Raw genomic sequence first — 13168 nt, 5'->3', positions numbered from 1 at the left:
CATTTGCCTCGTGGGTCTGAGTGAATAGCAGAATACCTTTTGAGAACGAGTTCCCCTAGGCGATACTCACGAGGAAGAACTTTCTTATCAAAAGCTCGTTTGAGACGTCTTTTGTATAGCTGACCATGACAGACGGTCGTCTAACGCTTTTCTTCTATCAGATTCAGTTGGTCATACCGTGATTGAACCCATTCAACCTCATCTAGGTCGGCCTCCATGATGACTCTGAGTGAAGGGATCTCGACTTTAATCGGTAGGACGACCTCCATCCTGTATACTAACGAGTATGGAGTTGCCTCAGTGGATGTGCGAACGGAGGTTCTGTAACCATGTAGAGTGAAGGGTAATATATCATGCCAATCTTTGTATGTCTTGACCATTTTCTGGACGATTCTCTTGATATTCTTATTCGCTACTTTTACGACGTCGTTCATCTTGGGCTGGTATGGTGAAGAGTTGTGGTGCTCGGTCTTAAATTCTTCGCACAACTCCTTTATCATCTTGTTGTTGAGGTTACTGGCATTATCAGTGATGATCTTGCTAGGTATCCCATAGTGGCAGATTATCTCCTTCTTGATAAACCGAGTAACCACTTGCCGAATGATATTAGCATATGAAGCATCTACGACCCATTTCGTGAAGTAATCAATGGAGAGAAGGATGAATCGATGACCGTTGGAAGCTTTAGGCTCTATCATCCCAATCATATCAATACCCCACATAGAAAAAGGCCATGGAGAAGTCAAAACATTCAACGGAGTTGGTGGCATAAAGATCTTGTCACCATATATCTGGCATTTGTGACATCTTTTGACAAAGTTATAACAGTCGACCTCCATTGTCGTCCTGTAATACCCAACCTAAATGATCTTCTTGGCCATAGCAGGACCCTTTGCATGTACACCCTCACAACCTTCATGTATGGATTTTATGATCGTACTAGCTTCATGTCTATCCATGCATCTGAGAAGTACAGAATCATAATTTCGCTTGTATAACACATCACCGTTTAGGAAGAACTTGGAAGAGAGTCTTCTCAGAGCCTTCTTATCGGTAATGGATATACCCTCGGGATATTTCCGTTTCTCCAGAAATGTCTTTATGTCATAGAATCGGGGCTTATCATCAGGATAGGCCTCGATTGCTATACAATGTGATGGTTCATCTAAGTGGTCAATATGGATAGCTGGTGCTTCATTCTTCCATTTGACTTTGAACATAGACGCCAACGTGGCTAGAGCACATGCTAACTGATTTTCCTTACTTGGAATATGATGAATAGAGATTTCATCAAAGTAGGGTACCAGTTTTCTAATATGGTCCTTGTAAGGTATCAACTTGCTATCCCGAGTCTCCCAATCACCTTTAACCTGACTTATTACCCGAGCTGAATCACCGTATACCTCAAGAATCTTGATCCTTAGGTCGATGGCCGCCTCCAAACCGTAGATACATGCTTCATATTCTTCCATATTGTTGGTGCAGACAAAACACAATCTAGCGGTAAATAGAAGATGGAAACCGGTTGGAGAAGTGATAACAACACCTATGCCATGGCCTCGAGCATTGGAAGCATTGTCGAACACGAGCTTCTATCGCGATCCTGGTTCGGGGCCTTCCTCAGGGCCTGCTTTGAAGCCTAGCATAGTGAAGTCTCTGATAAACATAATGTCTTCGTCTAGAAAGTCAAACCTCAACGGTTGATAACCTTCGACAGGTAGGTGAGCAAGTTGTAAGAACAAAGTTGGATCTACAATGTATCTCTAAGATTTTGATGATAACAAAGGATGAAACAAAAATGGTACCCTAACAAAAAATTTATCTTAGTGTGTAGGACTCTGATCAAACATCAGATAGAGAAACACATCAGATACAGATTTCAACTATCAGATGCTACTCAAACAAAACGCGTCCAGAAGGCTCTGACTCTGATCAACGTAGTTACCACCGCAACAAAAAGAAGCCAGAAACTCTGGTAAAGAAGACTGAATCTAGACTCTGAATCTGAAGAAATAAAGAGCATAGAGAAACTCTGATATGGCCAGATATCATTAACCTTTGACGTTAGACTCTGATACAGATTCACCAGTTCAGAACATGTAACCAAAAATAAATCTAGTTTTGGAAAGAAAGTATTTCTAGAAGGAAATAATGAGGCGCACAAAACTGTTTTAGAAAGAAACAAGGAGAGTAATGACAATAAACATTCTTCAATGACCATGATCCTGTCATCACTCCAACGGTCCTTCTCAACGCCTATATAAAGGACTGAATACTTCACAAGGAGACACACCAGAGACACACAAGAATACGAAAAATCTCAACCATTCTTTCTTATCCTTCACGAGTTGTTGCTCTTACGTGAAAAGCCATTGTTCTTATAATTCTGTAATTCTTACTTGTTTGTTAGAAACACATTACATTACAATTCATACTTTTGCTTAAAATACTTCCACAAGTGACTCTGTGTAGTCTGAATACTTGAGAGGGCTAAGGAATTATTCTCTTAGATGATTGGTTGGGTAATCTTTCAAGATTAGTGTATTAAGTCCTTTTTAAAGGTGAAATCACCTTGGACGGGTGGACTGGAGTAGCTTTGAATTTGAAGCGAATCAGTATAAAATTATGTGTCATTTCCCTTTTTTTATTTTGTGTGTGTCTGATTTCTTAAAAAGTTTTTATTTTCAAAACAATTCAAACCCCTTTTCTTGTTTTTCTCTACCTTCAATTGGTATCAGAGCTTCGGCTTTGTTATTGATTTTCTAATCAAACACCTAACAGTGTAGAGAGATCCAGCGTGAGAAAAACTATGGCCAACACCAATGAAAGAGATAGTTACAATGCTAAAACTCCAATCTTTGATAGAGAAAATTTTGATTATTGGAAAGACAGAATTGAAAGTTTCTTGCTGGGCTACGACGTTGATCTATGGGATATTGTCACAATTGGCTACACACCACCTATGACAGACTCTGGCGTTGCTATTCCCAGAAGCAGAATGTCAGATGATCAGAAGCGTGAATTCAAAAACCATCACAAAGCCAGAACGATACTACTCAATGCCATTTCCTACAATGAATATGGAAAGATCACCAACAGGGAAACAACTAAAGAAATACTTGACTCCCTGAGGATGACTCACGAAGGAAATTCTCAAATCAAAGAAACAAAGGCTCTAGCTCTAATTCAGAAATATGAAGCTTTTAAAATGGAGGACGATGAAGCTGTAGAGGTAATGTTTTCTAGATTTCAAACTTTAATTATAGGACTCAAAGTGTTGGGTAAGGGCTACACAACGGCGGATCATTTCAAAAAGATTGTTAGAAGCTTGCCAAAGAAATGGAGACCCATGGTCACAGCTTTAAAGTTATCAAAAGATCTGAACAATATCAGCCTTGAGGAACTTGTCTGTTCACTCAGAAGCGACGAGATAGAACTAGAGGAAGATGAGCCTCAAAAGAAGATCAAGTATGTAGCACTAAAGTCCAAATCCGAAAGACGCAAACCAGATAGAAACAAAGCCTTCCAGGCTGAAGAGGAAGACAATGACGACTTTGAGAAGGAAGAATCTGACGACGAAGAAGAATTATCCCTTTTAACCAGAAGAGTAAAACAACTCTGGAGAAAAAGGAATAATAAATTCAGAAGACCAAGACCCAAGGGGGATCGCTCAAAATCAACTTCCAAAGGTAATTCAAACAAAGATATAACATGCTATGAATGTAAGGAAACAGGTCATTACAGAAATAAATGTCCCAAGTTGAAGAAAGAAAGCTCTAGAAGAGAGAATTTCAAGAAAAGTTCATTCAGAACTAAAAAGGGATTGATGGCCACCTGGGACGACAGTGGATCTGACTCATCCGAATCAGACTCTAAAGAACAGGCAAATGTTGCACTCATGGCTATCACCTCCAGAAATACATCAGATGGAGAATCTGACTCTGAAGAGGTATTTTCTGATCTTTCTCGCTCTGACCTTGAATCATGCCTTTCTGAAACTCTAACCTCATATCAAAAACTTAAACAAAAATTTAAAGCTTTAAAAGGAGTTCTTGAAAGAACAATAAAAAAATGTGATAAGCTTAAGATAACTGCTTCAGAACTAAAAGATGAAAATCAAACTTTAATAAAAGAAAGAGACTCCACAAATAAACAATGTTTAAAACTTGAAGAAGCACTATCTCAAGCCCCATAAACTTTTAACACAATGATATATGAATATGAAAAATCTTTTCAAAAGTTTCTGAAAAATGGGATAGAAAGGAGCAGAATAGCATCCATGATTTATGGAGTAAGTCAGAATAATAAAAGAGGAATAGGGTATGTCCCCAGTGAAGATAAATCTTCCACAGATGACAAACCTAAATCTCCTTTTTCTTATCACTACACACATACACAAGCACAACGTTTAGATAATGCTAGAAAACCCAAAGTTCTAAGAAACTCTGGGAAAACTAATCATAAAGGACCCAAATATTATGGGTACCAAAGGATAAGATAACTTATGTTGTAGATATCTTATGCAGCAGAGCTAAGACACCAATCATGGTACCTGGACTCTGGAGGCTCGTGACACATGACGGGAAGAAAGCATATGTTCCTAAGCCTAGAACTTAAAGATGTTGGCTTCGTAGGTTTCCGAGGAAATCAAAAACGAATGATCAGAGGCTCCAGAACTATTGGTAATGGAACTCTTCCCTCTATATCTGATGTTCTCTATGTAGAAGGATTAATGCATAATCTATTATCAATAAGTCAATTAAGTGATAACGATTATGACGTAATCTTCAATTAAAAAACATCTAAAGCAATTAATCAGAACAATGGAACAGTCATATTCACTGGCAAGAGGAAAAACAATATTTACAAGATTAATCTTTCAGATCTAAAAGAACAAAATATAAAATGTCTGATGTCTGCTCATGAAGAGCAATGGGTATGGCATAGACGCTTGGGCCACATTAGCATGAAAAAACTCTCTCACCTAAATAAACTCGAGTTAGTCAGAGGCCTACCTAAACTGAAGTACTCTTCAGAAGCTCTATGTGAGGCATGTCAGAAAGGTACATTTTCAAAAACGTCTTTGAAAAAGAAAAATATTGTTTCTACCTCTAAGCCTCTGGAACTTCTTCACATTGACCTGTTCGGGCCTGTTAAGACAACATCAGTCAATGGAAAGAAATATGGACTAGTTATTATTGATGACTTTAGTCGCTGGACATGGGTAAAATTCCTAAAGCGCAAGGGTGAGTCTCACTCTGTATTCACTAGCTTCTGTTACAAAGTGCAAAACGAATTTGACTCTAAAATCATCAGAGTCAGAAGTGATCATGGTGGAGAATTTGAAAATAAATTTTTTGAGGAACTATTTAATTCTAATGGAATATCCCATGATTTTTCCTATCCTAGAACTCCACAACAAAATGGAGTTGTAGAAAGGAAGAATAGGACACTCCAAGAGATGCCCAGGACCATGACCAATGAAACAAATGTGGCTAAGCACTTTTGGGCTGAAGCAATAAATACAACATGTTATATTCAGAATAGAATCTCTATAAGATCTATTCTGGAAAAGAATCCCTATGAACTGTGTAAGGGAAGAAAACCCAACATTTCTTATCTTCATCCTTTTGGATGCTCTTGCTTTATTCTCAATACTAAAGAACATCTAAACAAGTTTGATTCAAAAGCACAAAAAGGTATTATGTTAGGATACTCAAAATGCTCTAAAGGCTACAGAGTATACAACACAGAAACCAAAATTATGGAAGAATCAATCCATGTTAGATTTAATGATAAGCTTGACCCTGAAAAGACAAAGCTAGTTGAGAAACTTGCAGATCTGGAGATTACTCTTGCAGGCTCTGACGATAAGACAAAATCACAAGAAGTATCTGATAAACAAATTCCAAATGCAACTGAAGCCTCAACTATCCAGAAGAAATCAAGATGCCACCCCAATATCTCTGAAGATTTGATTCTGGGAAACAAGGATGAACCTGTCAGAACTAGGTCAACATTCAAAGTATCTGAAGAAATTCCTCTAGGACTAGTATCTCTGACTTAGCCTACTTCATGTGATGAGGAACTTCAAGACAACGACTGGGTTCTAGCTATGAAAGAAGAGCTAGATCAATTCTCAAAGAATGATGTCTGGGATCTTGTTCTAAAGCCTAAAGGAACTCATATTATTGGAACCAGATGGGTGTTCAGAAACAAATTGAACAAAAAGGGAGAAGTAGTCAGAAACAAAGCACGACTAGTGGCACAAGGGTACAACCAACAAGAAGGTATTGACTACAACGAAACCTTTGCCCCAGTCGCCAGGTTAGAATCTATTCGCTTACTTGTTTCATTTGCTGTAAATCATTCTATCAAACTATATCAAATGGATGTCAAGAGTGCATTTCTTAATGGTTATATATAAGAAGAAGTTTATGTCAATCAACCTCCAGGATTTGAAAACCCTAAATGTCCAGAACACGTCTTTAAACTCAAGAAATCACTATATGGTTTAAAACAAGCTCCTAGAGCTTGGTATGATAGATTAAGTAACTTCCTTCTAGAACATGACTTTATTAGAGGAAAGGTTGACTCTACACTCTCCTGTAAAAACATTAGAAATGATCTCATGATATGCCAGATATATGTTGATGACATTATTTTTGGTTCAGCTAACCCTTCTGTATGTCAAAAACTCTCTGAGCTAATGCAGGCAGAATTTGAAATGAGCTTAATGCAAGAACTAAAGTTCTTTCTAGGGATTCAAATTAATCAATCTTCAGAAGCTACCTACGTTTATCAAAGTAAATACATAAAAGACATTCTAAGAAATTCGAAATGGCTGAATGCAAACCTGCTAAGACACCTATGCATCCAACCTGCATTCTGGAAAAAGAAGAAATTAGCCAGAAGGTTTGTCAGAAGCTATATCGTGGTATGATAGGCTCTCTTCTCTATCTGATTGCTACACGTCCTGATATTCTGTTTAGTGTATGTCTCTGTGCCAGATTTCAATCAGATCCTAGAGAACCTCATTTAACAGTTGTTAAAAGAATACTCAGGTATCTGAAAGGAACCCCTAACCTGGGCCTGATGTATGAGAAAACATTAGAGTATAGACTTTCTGGTTATTTTGATGTAGATTACGCAGGGGACGGAATGGAACGTAAAAGTACATCTGGGAACTGTAAGTTCTTGGGAAAAAATTTGATATCCTGGCCCAGCAAAAGGCAATCAACCATAGCTTTGTCCACTGCAGAAGCAGAATATATATCAGCATCACTATGCACTACTCAGATGCTCTGGATGAAGAATTAACTTGAAGACCTTCTGATTTTTTAGAGTAACGTTCCTATTTTCTGTGACAATATTGTTGCCATCTGTTTAAGTAAGAATCTTATTTTGCATTGCAGAGCTAAGCACAAAGAAATAAAACATCATTTCATTAGAGACCATCAATGGGCTGACATTTTTACCAAACCCCTGGCTGAAGATAGATTCTTTTTTATCTTGAAAAATTTAAACATTCAAAATTGTCCAGAATAAAATGTGCCTTTGAAATAGCAAAATAAGACTCTGAAGTAAACACCTGGAATCTGTATCTAACTTTGATGCTACTACTAGTTAGAAGTCCTCTGAGACAGAAATCCTCAGGATCCAACCCTTAGGTATTCCTGAAGATCAGATAAAGTAACAAGTGGTACATCTTGCGTCTGACCTTGGAACTTCTAGACAACTCTCTAGCAGAAATCAAGAGACAGACTCTTGATATCTCCTCGAGCAGTGTGCTGATTTGGGGATTAGACCTCCATCATGGGTTGTAATCATTCTCCTCCAAACGTGCTTACTTGGTTAACGTGTTGCATTAAATTTCTTAAAAGTTAAACTCTCATCTTGTTATCATTTTGCATGCATCCTATTGTGTATAAATTCATTTCACATACTCCACTAGCAGACTTTACACTCACGACCTCACAAAACCCTCCTTCTCTCAGTTCTTCATCTCCTTCAAAGATTTCTGCAGTTTTCATCAAGTTCTTCAATCTTTCAACATCATTTTCAATTGTTCTTCATGGACTCTCAATAATAATTCGTTTACAACTTCTCCCAACAAATGAACTCAATGGAGCAAATACCTATTTCTAGTCAACAAACTACAGCAACCACCAGCGTCGTCTCAACCCCAATCTACAGGGAACCCCATATCCTTGATCGTGAGCCCCACATCCATTTAGCAACTCCCTTTGAGAAGCATGAAGTTCTCTATGAATCGTTAGTTGATTTCAAAAACATGAAGAGAAATGGTGTCGACCTTACTGAAGAATTAAGAATGCAAGGGTGGGAAACCTACTTTCGACGCCTCTATGGTCCTATATACACTAATAAGGTGAAGGAGTTCTGGCGTTTCGCAGACTCAGATGATCACTACATTGTCTCCTACATTCTGGGAGTCAAGATAGTCATCACTGAGAAATCTATTACCTCCCTTATGAACATGGAGAAGACAGGAGGCAGATGCATCTACAACATAAACCCTAGGGCAAAATACTTGTCCCAGGAAATCAACCCTACCATCTTCCAACAGAGTGCTGAAGGCAAGCATTCCAAGAACAGCGAGCTACATCAGAACCTCCAAGTCTGGTTGAAGATCATCTTAGGCACCATTCATCATCGCCTTGCTTCAAACTCTTATGAGTACATCAACACAGATCAGAAGTGTATCTTGTACTGCATTCACAAGGGTCTGAAAATTGTGTCTACCTGCACTCCTATTCAAGTACCTCAGAGATTTAGTCAAAGACACCAAAAACAACATGAAGACAAGGAACTACATCCCTCTGGGGAGACTCATATCAGATGTATTGATTGAGAGCGGCTTAGTGGATCACCTGATTCAGCTCAGACTCATGGATAATGTCACCATTGACACTGGACGACCGCTGAATGCTTGGAATCTAAAGAGCATGGGAATCATTGATCAAGTCAGAGCCAAACCAACACTTGATACCTCCTAGGAAGCACTCAGAGATTAGAGGGAGAGTCCCAACGGACTCTACCTGTTCTCCAAGATTGACACTCCAGAGGTAGTAGCCTACTATCTATAAGACCTTGCCAATCAAGGGGTGGATATCTCTGACTTCACAGTGAACTGGCTTCCTGAGCATCCACCTAACTTCATGAAGAGGATGCGAGAACCCTCTGAGAAGTCCAAGAAGGCGAAGAAAGCAAGGCTGGGAGAATCCTCTGGGTCAAGACCTCCAGACCCTCTGGCTGGCTCTCCGAGTTAGTCTGTACCTCTCTCTCGCTCTGTTAAAATAAAACCTATTGCTTCTTCTCTTCCCCAAACCACCCCTATATACACCACCTCTGATACTCCTCCCTCAACCACCAGAACCTCTAACCCACCCTTACTAAAATTTAACCTAGCTACCACCACACTACCCGTTTCAGAAGCAGAAATACTGAATGAAACCACTTCACCATCATCATCACCATCTCCGCAATCCCCACCATACTACGAACTCTCCTCCGACACCGAACCATATGACCCTCAATCACCCACTCTGGCTCAGCTACAAGCCCGTGCTCAGGCCTCTCAACAGCCATCACACTCTGAACCTGAACCAGAAGTCATTTCCCCATCTCCTGAACATTCAAATCCCACCACATCTGAACTAACACCACCACCTGCACAACAACCAATCCACTCTGAACCACAACCAACCCAACCATCATCTGAACCACACCCAGAACCTGAACAAGTAACACAGTCACCCTCTGACATTCCACCACCCATCTCTTCCGCTGCCTCCATCATTCCCACACTCAACCTCAGTGCCCCAAACTCACCCTCTCCACCCTCCCTGGCATCTGCCACTGAACCAGAAACTACCCTTCTTACCCTTGAAGAAGCAATCCAGGTTTTTGTAGAGTCTTCAGTTGAGAAGGTCAAGTCTCTGACCATCAATTCTGGCATCAGTGATGATCCCTCTGCTGTAAGGATCCACTGGAACAGAGTAATAAGTTGGATGACCTCCGGAGCCTTCAAACTGAAAGGCCTCTCTGAACAAGTCCGCAACGACTTTATCAGAGACGCTGGTATTAGACTTCAAGAGCGCTTAGCCAAAGAAGCTAAGGAAGGGGCAAGGAAGGAAACCGAAGAGAAAGAACGCCAAGAAGAACTATAGCGAATCAGAGAAGCTGAAGCCAAGGCTGCCGCTGCCGCTGATGCTGCTGCGGCTGAGGCTGAGGAAAAAGCTAAAGCTGATGCTGAAGAAGCAGCTCGTATTACTGAAGAAGCAGCTGCCAAAGCCAACGCTGATGCACTGACTCAGGGGGAGCACTCCAACTCTGGGTTCGTCCCTCTAGTCTTGAAGAATCTAGAGGAATTGCAGAAAGAAGAACAGGTAGTTCGGGCCAGGCTGGATCAACCGGACTCTGTCAACATCAACATTCAGAACATGTCATCCCAGCTGCTCCAACGGATGCCTCCGCCTCCAAACCCTTAGGCACCTAGGTTTTTTTTTTATTATTACTTTCTCTGCTATATGATAATTGCTATCTCCCCTATGTACTGCTTATCTGTAACTGTTATCCTTATTAATATCATCTTTTCGCTATGTCTTTTTGATTCTGACAAAAAGAGGGAGAACTAAAACAGCTCTGATGGAAACATAACTAAATCTTCTCAAAGCACTGCAAACATTATTAAAAATTATTACAATTAATGACTTAAGATATGCAGGAAAATAGCTAAAGCACTAAACCAAGGAAGGTCCGGTAAGAACTTCTGATTAATCCAATTATCTAACTCAGGGGGAGTTCCCCTTTTCTATCTGATCTGAAATAATTCTATATTGTTCCACCTCTTCTCTGTATTGTTTTATCATCATCAAAAAGGGGGAGATTGTAAGAACAAAGTTGGTTCTACAATGTATCTCTAAGATTTTGATGATAACAAAGGATGAAACAAATATGGTACTCTAATGAAATTTTTCTCGTAGTGTGCAAGACTCTGATGAAACATCAGATAGAGAAACATATCAGATACATAATTCAACTATCAGATGCTACTCAAACAAAACGCGTCCAAACTCTGGTAAAGAAGACTGAATCCAAACTCTGAATCTGACTCTGATCAACATAGTTACCACCGCAACAAAAAGAAGCCAGAAACTCTGGTAAAGAAGACTGAATCCAAACTCTGAATCTGAAGAAATCAAGAGCATAGAGAAACTCTGATATGGCCAGATATCATCAACCTCTGACGTTAGACTCTGATTTACCAAGACTTTGATACAGATTCACCAGTTCAGAACATGTAACCAAAAAGAAATCTAGTTTTCGAAAGAAAGTATTTCTAGAAGGAAATAATGAGGCGCACAAAACTATTTTAGAAAGAAACAAGGAGAGTAATGACAATAAACATTCTTCAATGACCAAGATCTTGTCATCACTCCAACGGTCCTTCTCAACGCCTATATAAAGGACTGAATACTTCACAAGGAGACACACCAGAGATACGCAAGAATATGAAAACTCTCAACCATTCTTTCTTATCCTTCATGAGTTGTTGCTCTTACGTGAAAAGCCACTGTTCTTATAATTCTGTAATTCTTGCTTGTTTGTTAGAAACACATTACATTACAATTCATACTTTTGCTTAAAATACTTCCTCAAGTGATTTTGTATTGTCTGAATACTTGAGAGAGCTAAGGAATTATTCTCTTAGACGATTGGTTATGTAATCTTTCAAGATTAGTGGATTAAGTCCTTTTTGAAGGCGAAATCACCTTGTCCGGGTGAACTGGAGTAGCTTTGAATTTCAAGCGAACTAGTATAAAATTCTGTGGCATTTCCCTTTTTTTATTCTGTGTGTGTCTGATTTCTTAAAAAGTTTTTATTTCCAAAACAATTCAAACCCCCTTTCTTGTTTTTCTCTACCTTCACAAGCTAGTTAGACAGGACATTCCCATTTATCGCTTTCTGGGTCATATACTGAATATCATACTCGGTCAACAACATTTGCCACCGGGAAATTCTACCAGTAACAGCAGGCTTTTCGAAGATATACTTTATCGAATCCATTTTGAATGTCAATAAAGTGGCATGGAAAATCATATATTGTCTCAGGCATCGAGCAACCCAAGTCAAAGCACAACAAGTTTTCCCCAAAAGTGAGTATATGGTCTCACATTCAGTGAATTTCTTGCTGAGATAGTAAATAGCATGTTCCTTCTTCCATGTGTCGTCATGTTGACACAAAATGCAGCCCATAGATTCATCGAGTACTGTGAGGTACATAACGAGAGGCTTACCAGGAATCGGTGGTATCAGGATTGTTGGTTCTTGCAAGTACTTTTTATTTCATTGAATGTCGCTTGACAATCATCGTTCCACACAATCGATTGATTTTTTCTCAATAGTTTGAATACCGATTCGCAGGTAGCCGTTAAGTGTGATATGAATCTGGAGATGTAATTGAGTCGGCCAAGGAAACCTTAGACCTCTTTTTCGGTTCGGGAGATGGCATTTCTTGGATGGCTCGAACTTTGTCTGGATCAACCTCAATGCCCTTCTAACTGACTATGAATCCCAGGAGTTTACCAGATCGGACCCTAAACGTGCATTTAGCTGGATTCAGGCGCAGTTTATACTTTCGGAGTCTGACAAACAATTCCCTCAGGTTCACCAAGTGATCTTCTTCAGTTCTGGATTTGGCAGTCATGTCGTCCACGTAAACCTAAATCTCTTCATGAATCATATCGTGAAAGAGGGTCACCATGGCGCGTTGATATGTTGCCCCTGCATTCTTCAGGCCGAACGGAATTACTTTGTAGCATTAAGTTCCCCAGGGTGTGATGAAAGTTGTCTTCTCCATATCTTCTGGCAACATCTTTATCTGATTATACCTGGAGAACCCATCCATGAAAGAAAAGACAGAAATTGAGTTGTATTATCAACCAAAACATCAATATGAGGCAAAGGGAAGTCATCCTTTGGACTCACCCTATTATGGTCTTGATAATCTACACACATTCTGACTTTACCATCTTTCTTAGGAACTGGAGCGATGTTAGCGACCCACTGCGGATATTCAGAAATGGACAAAAAGCCAGCGTCAAACTGCTTCTTAACCTCTTCTTTGATCTTGAGTGTCATGTCG

The 13168-nt window shown here is 39.5% G+C and overlaps 2 protein-coding genes across 2 annotated transcripts; one reads left to right on the top strand and one right to left on the bottom strand.

Moving 5' to 3' along the window:
* Positions 1 to 860: 860 nt before the first annotated feature.
* On the bottom strand, positions 861 to 1472 carry LOC127098081 (uncharacterized). The gene has a single exon (XM_051036582.1). It carries the CDS (start codon positions 1470 to 1472, stop codon positions 861 to 863), a length of 612 nt encoding a protein of 203 aa, XP_050892539.1.
* Positions 1473 to 9179: 7707 nt separating this feature from the next.
* On the top strand, positions 9180 to 10511 carry LOC127098070 (pollen-specific leucine-rich repeat extensin-like protein 2). Its single transcript, XM_051036572.1, has 3 exons — positions 9180 to 9285; positions 9430 to 9955; positions 10199 to 10511. Exons 1-3 carry the CDS (start codon positions 9180 to 9182, stop codon positions 10509 to 10511), a joined length of 945 nt encoding a protein of 314 aa, XP_050892529.1.
* Positions 10512 to 13168: the final 2657 nt, after the last annotated feature.

Source organism: Lathyrus oleraceus, chromosome 1 (genome assembly GCF_024323335.1).
Source record: "Lathyrus oleraceus cultivar Zhongwan6 chromosome 1, CAAS_Psat_ZW6_1.0, whole genome shotgun sequence".
Lineage (NCBI taxonomy): Eukaryota > Viridiplantae > Streptophyta > Magnoliopsida > Fabales > Fabaceae > Lathyrus > Lathyrus oleraceus.
Note: the sequence above shows the minus strand (reverse complement) of the source record. Positions and strands in the feature narration are given on the sequence as shown.